Source organism: Camelus bactrianus, chromosome 30, assembly GCF_048773025.1.
Source record: "Camelus bactrianus isolate YW-2024 breed Bactrian camel chromosome 30, ASM4877302v1, whole genome shotgun sequence".
In the NCBI taxonomy this organism is placed as follows: Eukaryota; Metazoa; Chordata; class Mammalia; order Artiodactyla; family Camelidae; genus Camelus; species Camelus bactrianus.
In genome coordinates this window covers 24,397,348-24,411,006 of record NC_133568.1, presented here as the reverse complement: position 1 = coordinate 24,411,006, position 13,659 = coordinate 24,397,348, and the positions used below count along the sequence as shown (strand labels likewise).

Below are 13,659 nucleotides of genomic sequence, written 5' to 3'. Positions count from 1 at the left end.
GTGCTGTCCAACAAAGATGCTCACTGTCATCGCATTGCAGTTACGTTTACCAAGGCATTTTCGCTTTAGGGCTGGATTAAGAGGCCCAAAGGAATAGATCAGTCCCCAGAGGGCCTGGGGCATGGGACTAAGGTCACAACCCCAGGAACAGTCTTGAGGGGGCTACAAAACAAGGTTTGGTCAAATGGAATGCAACGAGGTCTGACGAGAAAGGGTAGCTACGCTCGGGAGAAACGGTCCTGGGAAAGAGACAGTGAGACGGCAGGTGATGCGTGGGAGGCCGAATGGGTCATCAGCCCTGAGAAGGACCGAAACCTTCCTTTCTCAGCTGGTAAGATTTAAACAGATCTGGTTTAGGGCAGGAACTAACCCACTACAGTGTTAACCTGAGCCCGGCAGGTGGAGCTTGTAGCTGCAGCAGGAGGCAGAGGCTGACAGGCGAGGTCCCTGACATGAAGAAAAACACCATCCAGTGAGTAGAAATCAACTGCAAACAAGGCTGGCGAGCTCTTCAACCAGCCTCTTGGTAATTTCCCTCTTGTCAGAGTCCAGATGGAAAACTGGTTTTAAAGGAGAACTATGCTGAAAAACAGATAGATCAAGTTTCCTTTATAATAAATTGGAATAGTTAAAAAACAGGTTTCTGGGATTTCTGTATTAAATAATTTTGTGCATCTACCACATGGGAAACACTCAGTGCCTTGGGACCACATGAACGTGAAACACAGCTTTAGGATATTAGCTGCTGAGTCAGAAGAAATGTAGGAAATGTTTATTGGATGCCAATCCGTTCTTTTCTCAAAGAAAGTCCTGGCGGGTCTTAGCTGTTAGCTGATTGCTGGACACTCTTGTCCTCTCCATCCATCCCACTTCTCCCGCCACCTCAGAAGTTGTGGGTTTGAAGGATGAGTCAAAAGAAAGGATGGAACACGGAACAAGTATTTACACTTAAATATTTGCAAAGCAAGAGATCCATAAATATCAAAACCCATCAGGTTTGCTATGGGGGGAGATTAAATTTTATAATAACTTCAGATGAGTGGGTAGGTGTGAACTCCTAAACCTTCTACCTTCTCTTCTTAAAATTCAGGAATGGCTCAAAAGGAGCAGCCCCACAGTAAGAAAGGAATTCTTTAGCTCTTTGGTGACATCCCCAATTTTCTGAATTTGAATTCTAGGGTCTTTCATAGAGTACAGGATTAAAATGTGTTAGAGTTCATTAATTACAACGTCTACGTATTATTGAATTAAATAACTTTAAGAAAATTAATAATTATATACATACATGGTTATGTAATGATTAATTGCTGTAAATAATTGAACAATTTATTACTTTGAATTTCACTTGTTTCTATCATCCAGTGCTTCCATAAAGCAAAACTCACTCTATGACCAGCAAGTTGTATAAAATAATTTTAAAGATTTAACTGAAACTATTTTATAGCAAGATAACTCATTTTTTTCTCTCAAAATGTCCCGTGATCAGAGAACTGATATATATATATATATACATGGACGACACTGTTTAAATTTATTACTGCAGCTAGTTCACTAAAAGACCCAAAGGCAGTCAACCCATCAAATGTGGAAATGGACCTTGTCCCCTTGGTGACCCTGATCTCCTTATGTAGCTAGCATGAACAGGCCACGTCCTAAATCCTGACCACAGATTTATCACGGTGAAAACAGAAATCATTGCCCCTCTAAACTCAAGCTGTCCCCTAAACTCTCTTGCACACTGCTCTGGTGCCAGCCTGGCAAGACTAGATTCTACCACTCCCCCAGGATGGGCGAGCAGAGAGGTCAGTCTCCCCAGATGGCCAACAATCCATTTTCTACGAGTAGTTCTCTTGCCTTTCCCCCTTCATCACGCTTGGAGGGGATGGGCTCCCTTCTTTCTGCCCTTCTCCTATGAAAGAATCCTCCTCAATTAATCTTCCAGCTTGCTCTTTAGAATTTCATGGTGCTTTTCACCCATAATCAGCCACGCTGAGGCTGCAGTACATTTCTGAGACAGCAAGAGAGCCCCATTCTATGTTCTATATTTAACAATTGTTAAATACCAATTCCAAACATGAAATTTTAATATTAACACTAAATTCATAAATGGTCTACTAAATGTTGTTAGTCAAGGGACCAGAGTGACTGGTCTAATATTAACCACTGACGAGTAAGTCCCCAAGAATCTGGTGTCTGAGAAACTGAAACTATGCTTGGGAGTGCATTCATCTCAATTTCAAATCTAGCTTCACTCCACTGTTTGATACAAACTGCTTTGTTTTTAACAGTCATATGAAGTGCCAAAAAATTAAACAGAACCAGGTATTACCCAGAAAACAATGGGATCCTTCAAGATCATTCTGAATTTTATATTCTTATCTCCAAATTTCTATACAGTGGGGATATTGCTGTGGTCAGCCTTCAGTTTCAGCAGCTTTAGAAGTGGAGCCACACTGAGAAAGCAGACATTCTCACATTTAGACACATACTGAGATCTGTACGATACAATCAAACCAGCAATGGAACAAAGTATGATTTATGCTTGTCAAAATTTGTGGAACTCTTCAGAAATTGAGACTCCACTTCCACCACAGTACTGACATTTGTCGCAATTTATTTTATTATAACGTGGCAATAGCAATAAATTCAGTTGCCAGATACCGGATCTGCTCAATGGCCACCGTGAATTGGAGTCCTTGCAATGCTTGTATCAAAGGGCAGCACTTAAAAGAACATCCCAGCAATACTTTTTAATCCCCCAGCAATTTCTGTCTTTCCTTTTTTTTTTTTTCAAACTTACTGTTGACAGCATTTTACCTGCATTTTCAAGTAAGTCATGTTCACTGTAGCAAATATAGAAAATCATTTTTAAAAATAAATAAATCAACTACTTTTATACCTGTTTGGAGATAATCTCTGTTAAAGTAAATGTGTATCTGAATATACAACATCTTCACACACACCTGTTAATACACTAAATATAAAGTACTCAACTCTTTATATTGCATTTACTATAGTATAAGAATTTTCAGATGCTATTAAATATTCCTTGGGGATATAGTTTTTACTGAATGCATAATATTCTACCGTATAGCTAAGCCATACTTTGTTTAATAATTATCTATTTGATGAGTATTGAAGTTAAGCCAACTTTTGTATGATATAAATAAGGCTGCAATAAAATAACCAAGTTTCAGCTCAATTTGCTAAATAATTCATCCATTTTATATTGAATCATAGGGTTTACTTTATTCTATATAAACATTTTGGATCATTTTAATATTCTTGATTATTAACTTACATTGAGTACTACAATCTGAATTATTAGATTAAATGTCATAAACTCTTTTAAGAATCACACATTGCCAAATTGCTTTCCAGAAATTCCTTACCAATATATATTCCAATTAAAATATATATTTTATATATTAATTTTACATAATGCCCTTTGCCAGATTTTTAAACCAGGTTTACTGTTTCTCTGTTGATTTTAAGAATTCTATATACTAGAAATTTTTCCTTCCATATTTATGACAAATAGTCCATCTCAGATTTTCATTAATTTTGTTTATGGTATTTATGGTCCAGAAAGTAGAAAATAGTCTAATTTTTCTAATAGGTCCTTTATTATTGAAAGAAGGTTAAATATTATCTTACCCTTCTCATAGCAATTTTAGCATTTTATTTTTTACATTAACTGGTATACTGAAGCATAATGAAATGTTTACATCTTACTACTTATAATGTTCTTTCAGTTTTGGCAAATGAACATCAAAACGCAACCTTTCTGTCATCCAGAAAGTTCCCTTATGCCATTTTCCAGCTGCTCATGGCCCCTGAAGCAACTGTGGATCTGATTTCTAACACTGTAGGTTATTTCTGCCTGTTCTAGTAGGTTCTTGTGAGCTGGTAGCATCCAGCTTCAGCAGATCACTAATTCATTTCCAGTATGTGGCATTCCATTTTTATTTTTATGTATTTCTTTTTAAATTTTTGATGGCTTTTTTTTGATGAACAGGGGTTTGAATTTTGGTGAAGCTCAAATTATTTCTTTGTACAGTTTCCTTTCAGTGTTTTACATAAGGAATCTTGGCCTATCTTAAAGTTGCTTCCACCTTAAATTGATGCTTGAGTATGGAGTGAGGTAGGGGTTGAGTTTCATTGTTTCCTGTATAGGAATCCAGTCGCTCTAAGACTATTTACTAAAGGAATAGTCCTTTTCTCAATGAAATGACCAATAAGCTTATGAAAAAGGGCCTCGGTGCCCCTGTCAAAATTACTGACCCATAGATGTGGATCATTTTCTTTCTGTTCTGTTCCATTGACCTATATGTCTATCCTCTGTCTTAACTGCTGTCACTTATATAAGTGCAGAAATTAGAAAGAGTGCCCATTCCAACTTGGTTCTTCCTGTTCAAGATGGTTTAACTGGTGTTGGTCCTGTGCCTTCCAAATGCATTTTAAAATTAACCTGTCAAGTGAGGTATACATAGAAGAGATACAGACATCCTCTGCAGCCTGGAGCCAATCTCAGCATCGCCCAGCCTGAACCTGCTGAACCTCAGCCAACCACCCACGCAGGAATGATTGAGATACACTTCCAGGTCTGTGCTAATGAGTTTTGTGTCACCAGGAACACAGCATCATTTAAAAAAAACAACGCTTGGTACATCTTGTTTATAATTTCGTCTCCCTCACTTCTTAAAATTAATGGCCATATTTTGTATAATTCTACAGATACCCCTCTTAGTTCTTGCACAGTGTAGCCTCAAAATGTTTGATGGGTGAATAATGCATGGGTGAGTGACACACAAGGGTGTCTGTGTGGAATGCAGGGAGCACGGTTACTATGGAAACCCAAGTAAATAATTTAGAAACAACACTGGAATGCTGCTTTGGTTCTGGAGAAAGGTTATACATACATTCTTAGGCTAAAAATAAGAGTCATGCCAATTCCAGCCCATTCATAAGCAGGAACTCTAGGTCCAGGAAAAAAACAAACCCTCACATCTGACTCTGCACTGACCAGATGGCCAAGTCTGAGGTTACTTTTCCATTTTGTGCCAGATAGTTATCTCTTGAATCTACAGCAAAGCAGACATGTCCTTGAGTCTACTACCAACAGCAGGAATTTTGTACAGGTAAGTTGCTTCTTCGTTACGATGTTTACTTTGCTATCAATGATTAATATGTAACATTTGTCTTCCAGAATTGCTATTACGTACTGTGACTCTTTTGTAACTATGATTGTAACACCGTACATTAATATTTTCTAAGGTCAATGCAGGCTATATTAAATACTTCTGAAATACGTGAAGGTTCTGGAAGCTATAAGAATTTAAAGTTCTAAATATCTACTTAATATGCACTTCCTTGTGGCAGTGTTACTGGAAGTCTAAGAATAACTTTATGTGTGAGTGCGCATACGTACTGGCGTTCACTTACTTTCCCGTGTACCATGAGGGATTCTGAATCAACAGGAAAGCGGCTAATGGCACTAGATAAAGATGATTACAGCGAAGAATTTAATTTAATGAATAACCACTTTTATCTTAGCATACACATTACATCTTTAAAAATTATTTGCACAAACGTTTATTCTTAGCTAGTTTCAGAGTAAATAAGACCAAGCTGTTTGAAGAGTCAGAAAAAACACTAGAGGAGAAGTAGCAATTCTGAATGCCCCCTACCCCATAAAAAATTGCTTTGTATGCTGTTAGGATTATTAACTAAACCTAAGAAAAGCATTTATGGCACTGGATGGCATTATAAGTTCGGGTCTTCTCTGAAGTATATACAGGAATTCTTACTGATTTCTTTGTTTTCACTTGTGCTTAAACAAACAGACTTAGGTGTTTGTCTCTTTTTTTTTAAGTTGAGCAAAGCAGGAGAGTGAGTCTTCACTTTGTATTACCTCATGTAACCATCGTGACAGCTCCAAAAGTCGGCATTAGCTCATTTTCACACACTAGGAAACTGAAATTAGAAGAGACTCAGGAACCTGTCCTCATTCAGGGGAGCGGCCTGGATTCAGACTGTGCCTGAAGGGTCTACTCATCATTAGGCTGTATCCGTTTGCGCTTTTTATGTAGCACTAGCACTTAATTCCCTGTTCATCCTCTCCTAAAAATTTTATATTAAAATTTTCCTTTTATATTGTAGGCAAATTACTTTGACATTATTACCAAATTAGAAATAAAAATTACAATAAACCAAAGGAATACACTATGCACTTGGATGGAAACCACACACAAGCCCAGACCTCTAAAGCACGGGTATACAGTTCACACCAGACAAGCCACACGCGAGGACGCTTCCACCCACAGGCCTCATTTATTCACTTCCTTCATATTTTCTGTATGGAGCACTTGACGAATGTTTATCAGTAAGAGTTTTTTTTCCCCCTTCTTTTCTTAAACTGAGAATGAGCAGCATATTTTAAGCAGCACGATTACGGATGTTCTGTACTTAGCACAGCTCTCAGAAAATAAATCGGAGAGATGAAATCCAATTGAGTGTGGGAGAGACGGGAACAGCAAAAGGAAGCTAGAAAAGGAGCTACAGACACGCCTCTGTGACTTTCTGAAACCACCCGCATAGGCGATGTTTTGTGCCTGTGTATGTTCACGGCCAGTTAGTGGAGAAAATTTATTTTTTTCAGTCTAGCAAAAAAAAAACAACAACAATGCTTTCTAATGGGCTATGAGACAGTGATGGCTGTTAGGACTTTACTAGTCACAACAAGATCATAATCACTAAACGCTATCCAGATGCACTTTTACCTGTGGGTCCAGAATGTAAATCACAGGTAACTGCACAACTTTCTTTTTAATAGTTAGTGTCAAGCCTCACCAATATACCTCAACCTTCTCAAAAAACACCAGCCATCAAAAATTAACACCATGGGAAAGTTTCTCTTCCCATACTACCAGATCTTCTGGTGGTGATGATAATTACTTTTAAAAATGGGGAGGAAAAAAAAAGTTCATGACATTACTCTGATTTCATTATTGAGAGGTGTTAGTCAAGAATAAATTAAGCATAAATTCTTAAGAGACATCAGAAATGTTAGATTAGAGAACAGTGCAGGGAGTAAACCATGTGTCACATAAACCTCAATTTCGTCACACCCCGAGATTTCAGCCTTTGTACTTCCCCACATGTCATAATCTATGGACTGAAATGTGCCCCCTAAAATTCACAGGTTAAAGCCCTAAGCCCCAAGGCGTAGGAGTTAGAGATGCCGTCTTTGGGAGTAAAGTTTTGATGAGGTCACAAGGGTGGGGCCCTCGTAACAGATTAGTGCCCTTCCTTCTAAGAAAAGACAGAAAAGAGCCTGTTCTTTCTCTCCCTCAGCCACATGGGGACACAGCGGGAACACAGCCTCCAGAAGTTAATTCCTGTTGGCCAAGCTCTCCAGTGTATGGTATTCATTACGGCAGCCCGACACAGACATAGTATTAGCCACAGTCCCTAAAACCTACTGAAAAATAACATGACAAGCCAAACATCTTAATTTAGATTCTAAATCCGCAACAACCCTCAGAGAAGAAAATGCAGGAATGTTGTCCACTCACAACCTTATATATAATGAGTTAACTTCCTGGTTATTCATTGAGATAAGCAGCAATGTCACAGAGCAAGGGGGCAGGAGACCAGGGTTGTACCTTAGAATTTTTTCTAGTTGCCATGCAGTCTTGAGGAAGTCCATTAAGAGCTCAGGCTGGTCGGTGTACTTTCCTCTAAAGAGGACTCGTCTGAAGCATCTCTGAGGCCCTTTCCAGCTTCAAAGTCCCACAACGCCGAGCGCACTTTAGAAGGGTGGGAGGGGGCACACACTTACCATTCTGTTCCCGCTGCACTCCTGCCGCCAGGAGGTCAGGCTCCCCGAGGCTGATGTCGTTCAGCCGGGTCCCCAGACACTCCATGCAGAGATGCTTGCACCACTCCTCGGCCTCCAGCTCTGAAAAAGAGCACATGTCATCACGGTCAGGCATGGCTGCACAGGAGTGACGGAGGAGGAACCAGTGTCCCAGGGAAGTGGTAAACGTTACAAGTCTACCTTCAGAAAACCAAAAAGCCATAATCAAGAAGTGAAAAAAATAATTAAAAAATAAAAAACCCTCCATAGCTGTTTTCCACAGCTTGACATTATAACGTATTTTAAAGTGATTTTAACCTATTTCAATGTATTTTATCTTATTTACAAATAATAGAGATGATTTGTTTGTTATCTAGTGTATTTTAGATGGATTTGATTTGGAGAGGGAAATTACTTAGAAAAATAAATTAAATATAAAATAAAAATATATAAACGAATAGTTGAAACATGTCAAGCCAGGTTAAACAAGTGGATGTCTTCCTGAATGTGACTCAGATCTGTGCGGGCTCAAAGTCAGATTCCCAAGCCACCCTACACTGCAGTGGATCACACATCAGCACAAAAATGTTACAGCTTTTCTTTTGCAAACGTCACAAGTGGGCTGTCCTTACTTTAAAAACTTTGGGGATAGGATATGAGAGATAACTTTTCCCTTTAGAAAACTCCAGTTATCTAAGATACTGATGACTCTTTTTACTCCCATTACTTCCCAACTTCCTTATATTCACATTTTTTCTTTGCTTGAAACATTAGACTACCTTATACCTACACAGCATCTTGTAGTATTTAATGCTTTCACAGACATGGCTGAACTTGATCCCAACATAAGCCCCGTGTGGGGGAGATGGGTGGTGTCAGACCTGTGTCTCAGAACTTATCATGGGTCAGCGCCAAGACAGAATTGGAACCCAAGTCTTCTATTTTTATATACGGAGATCCAGAAAATAGGAGGTTAAAAATTTGGAGCAAAGGACTCAAACAAATTGCTGCACGGTAATTGGATAAAAACTTCCCATTGAAATCTGCCTAGAGAACTTTCTATCTTTTTCATGCAGCATCAATCTGTACTAGAACAGTTTAACGCAGATTTCCTTTAAATCTCTGGTTCCTCTCTATGGACAAGATCCCAGCCTTTGCCTTGGCATTTTAAACTCGCTGTAATAAGTTATCTGTAACAAGTTTTCTTGACTCCAGGGATCTGGGTACCAACTGCTCTGCCCAACAGTCAACACCATCAGTCTGGGCAGTGCTTTCTTCCTGTGCTCAGTCACACCGCCTTAGCATCAAAAATGAGTCTGATCAATGAGATGCCAAGCCAAATTTGTCACTTTATTTTTAGTTTTATCAAGACCATAAAATATTCTTAGAAAACAAAGAGAAAGAGGGTGCAGTCGCCCACAGGTGCCACTCTAATGAAAACATGAGTTCCCGTGTTCCAGTCACAGAGGTGAGTTTTCTTTACAAGAGGTATGGTTTGCACCCTTCAGGGACCATCGTCTGTAGCGTGAGACACAGCACTTTCCTGAGCTCAGGAGAAAGCAGATTCTCAGGTAAGCCTGGCTCCTTGCCCAATGCAGTCAGAGGCTGGGTCTGGCTGGTGGGCCTTTCCTCAGGAACCTAGAAAATGATCCTTTCCAATCCCGAGGTCACTAATATAATAAAAGGGCATCGTTGAAACTCACAGCTTTCTTTAAAAAATATTTTTTCTTCTAGTGAGCGAATGCCAGCCTTCACAGAAAAATTTACAGGAGCTACAATGGCATATATGGAAAATAATTTTCATTAGATATATGAGTTTTGACTTCTAAAATTTATGAACATTTTGAAAGTTTTGCTAACAACAAATCAAAATCTTAAGCCAATTTCCATGCTGTCTTTCTAGAAATCCTTGGCGTTTCTGCTAAGGGAGATAATACAACCATAGTTTTTTCCTGTTTGCACTTTAATGTTTTGAATATTTCTCAGAACTCCACAACTTTAAATCATCAGTGAGATGACATGCAATTAACATCTCATCTGCAAGACTCTTCCTGATAGCATTTCCAGCATCCCTCAGATGGAGAGCAGAATGTCTAACATGCTGTTGGGAGTAAAATTAAGAGTGTTCAATATGACGAGGCACCTTTGTGCCAATGTTCCTGCTAAGTACTAAGTCACTGCATGGCCAGAGGTTAAAGAAATTTGTCAACCATGCCTTCTGTTACCTCTTTTGTCCTTCTGTTAACTCTTCTGTTACCTCTTTTTTGATTGAGACAAAGAAAACGACCATACACTAAAGGGCTTTCATGGAGCTGGAGCAACTATTTCAAGTGAACTCAACTTGGCATTCCTGTAAGGACCAGAGCCAGGGAGGTGTCCCACCAGCGTAATGAGAGGTGCTTGTGGGTTTCCACCAGCAGGTAAAGGTATCTTTCACAGTCCATCTTGAGAATTGCAATGCTGTAGTATATAAGAATAGAAACAGCAAGAGTGGTAAAAATAGAGCAGATAAAATCACACTTAAGACTGCACTGTAAACTATTTCAGAAAGAGAAAGAGAAAGAGAGAGAGACGTCCCTACAATTCAGATCAGAATCATCAAGTGTTCATTTTTTAAAAATTTTTTTATTGAAGTGTAGCCAGTTTATGACGTTGTGACAATTTCTGGTGCACAGCATCGTGTGTCACTTCATTAACAAAGGTCATCTGTGAACTCACTATAGGCCACTGTGAGGGAGGTGATATGAGAAACGCAGGTCACGTCCCCAGCCGTCTGCGGGTCAGCTGGGGTGGGCAGGCGAGTCTGGGACCTGGGACCCGGAGGGCTGCCTGCCTGGACTGTGGGGGCTGGGGCTGCGACCAAGGCCGGGCAGCACGGAAGGAATCTGATCAGGGGCTGCAGGGCGAGCAGGAAGATGAGGGTGTGTGTGTGTGAGTGTGTATCAGTGTGTGTGCGCAGGTGTGTGAGTATGTGAGAGTGTGCAACAGTTGTGAGTGTGTCTGGGTGTCAGTGTGAGTGTGTGACACTGCATCTATGAGTGTGTTGGTGCGTGAGTATGTATGAGTATGGGAGGTATTTGTGTGAGAGTGTGTGTGTCTGTGTGAGTGCGTGTCAGTGTATTTGTGAGAGTGACTGTGTCACTGTGAGTGTGTTGGGGGAACAAGGAGCAGGGTGGCCAGGGGCTGAGATGGACAGGCATGTCCTGTGAACAGCGAGGGACAGCCCTGGGTTCCTGGTGTGAAATCTGAGAACCAGTCAGAACCTTGGTCATTCTCTTCCCGGTTTTGTGGTCTTTAGTTCAATTTTATCAGCCCCAAACCTTCATCTCAAGAGTATTAACCTCTGTATTCTGCATACTTGCTGTAACAGTCTGGCTGCAGACAAGCTGAGGTTGTTTGAGTATCACACAGGCTTTGTTTTTTACAATCTGTTTCTGATAGTCACCTTTCAAATAATGATAGCTACACTTCTGCTTTTTATTTGTTCTTCTTAGGTAAACTCCGTGTGCTGAAGTCTTTAACATCTTTTACTGCTTGTTGACTGGCTCTGTCCCATCATTATCTAACCAGTGTTTTCCTCCGGGTTACCTTACATCTTTCACTTTCCATACTCTGTTTTTACAGAACTGAAGAGAGTAAATATAAACGCCATAATCTAAACCCACTGCATTTTAAAATATTTATTTCCTCATAGATTCAGTGCCTTTTGTCTTTCGTTTCAGCTTTCAAACTTCTACCTTGGTCTACACATATTGTGTAAGTAATGAAATTTCTTTATGGAGAAATAACGGCATAAAATGTTCTGCAACGTCTTCTGTTTTTCTCTTCATGATGGACGCGGTTTTTCATTTAGGTGTTTCTCGGATAGCCTGCAGCTATGCTCAGATTCTTAATTCAGGCAAATAAATTCTCTCTAGAACAGAAACCCAAATAATGTCTTCATTATGTTCAGGATTAGTTAAATGAAGAAATTTGGTAACTTCTGAAAGAGAAAACTGACAGATGTTTGGGAATAACAAGACCAGTGGAGAAGAGAGACTAACCTAAATGAGTGACTGATGAGACAGAGATGATCGTAGGGAAGACGAGGCTCAGAAACAGTCACAGCAGAGACACAGGCAGAGACGGGTGGTGCCTCTGCGTTTCTCCTGCCCTCTTGCTGCAGGACTCTGGGCTGAGGATGGCTGTATTCCTCTGAATAAGAAGAGGGCTTTACACAGCAGATTCTCCCAAATGCCTCTTGAATAAATGATTAAATGGAAGTTTTATACTTTCACTCAGTTTAGGCCTTAAGATAATGACACGAAAATTAAATGATCCAAAAAGGACCATGTTTGAAAACAGTGAAAAAATTTTCATCACATATCCAGAAAATAGGCTATCAGCCAAAATCATATAGCAGAATTAAAAATGGCACTGAACCAATTTCATGGCAATTTATTGTCAGATGCAAGCAAGACCAGTTTTGTGTGGGAACAGTAAATCATTAATATTTAGCCCTCACTAGATTTAGTTTTTATTAATAATCTTAGGAAAATGTAAGTGAAACAGTCCTGTTTTTGTCTTCAGCAAACCAGTAATTCTTATGCATATCTAATTCTTATCTTCTGTGCAGATTGGCTATAATTTGGTGATGAATGTTTTTATATTCATTAACGTTTTCTTAAACACATGCTTTGCTGGAAAGTGAAGAAAAACGTCTCCCCATGTAGACTGTTGCTTAAAGACTAGAAGCATCTCTCCTATTATCATTTGAAACGTACAGGGCTGGTAACATATGTATCATTTTGATGATGCTTTTCGCTGCTGAAAACTGGCACCGACCTATTACTTAACTGGCCTTGTTGGTATGTTATAGACTTTTCTTTCCTTTTACTTTTTTTGTTGTAGGAAGATAAGAAACCAGTTAAAACCTAACCACTTGCTTCAGCAAAGATGGGAAGACAGGTTTCTCCTGAGTTCACAGGGAAGAGCCGTGTCTGCTGCGTCAGATGGGCAGGATGCATCAGTTTCAAGGCGCAGGAACTTCGAGTTTTCCTTTCTAAGTAAGAGGTACACTTATTTCCTGTCCCTGAAGGGCCCTCATTTGCCCCCTTCCACATTCCCACATACCTAATAATCCCTTAAAACTTGTTTCAAACACGACTTTCTTTGTTTGGTTCCTTCAGACCCAGGTTTGGACTTGACATCGTCCCCCTGCATCTCCATCACACTGTGTACCCCTCCATCATAACCCCCGAAGCACTGAGCCGTCTGTCTGCCCTTCCCAACAACGTGTATAAGATACTGGAGTGAAGGAGACAGAGAGTTAGTCAGCCTAGAGCCTAATGCAGCAGCGCCTGGACATGGAAACTAATACATAAACGTGGAACGGGGAGGTACAGGTGATTTGCAGTTGGTTCCCAGAGATTAATACACATTCTAGAACCAAATGCAGATCATCTGGGGAGGAGTCACTGGCTGGCTGTTTTGAAATTTCTATTCATCCCCATGTTAAGTGGCAGTTGTAACTTCTGCTACTCAAAGCTTGAGTATCTACAGAAAATGTATCCTTGACTAGAAAGGGGAAGGGAGAAATTTCAAATATGATTCTCTGTCAAACTTCAGTAATCCTAAAACACCTCCATTCAAAAGCGTTTCTTGTTTTATTAAGCTGTCTTTTTCTTTTAACCTCACTAGTGGCACTCAGGCCAAAACTGAAGTCCTGTATAAATTCCTTCGATTCTATATATGATAAACACGTGATCAAACTTTTATTTTCTATAGAGACGGCAACAGACTCTTAGAAAAGGTCAACT

The 13,659-nt window shown here is 39.7% G+C and overlaps 1 protein-coding gene across 1 annotated transcript in view; it reads right to left on the bottom strand.

Annotated features, from left to right (window-relative positions):
• DOK6 (docking protein 6) overlaps positions 1-13,659 on the bottom strand; it is a 277,534-nt gene that overhangs the window by 115,105 nt on the left and 148,770 nt on the right. The window contains exon 4 of the mRNA XM_074355477.1: positions 7,844-7,963. Coding sequence (XP_074211578.1) covers positions 7,844-7,963 — 120 coding nt within the window. The remainder of the gene's footprint in view (positions 1-7,843; positions 7,964-13,659) is intronic.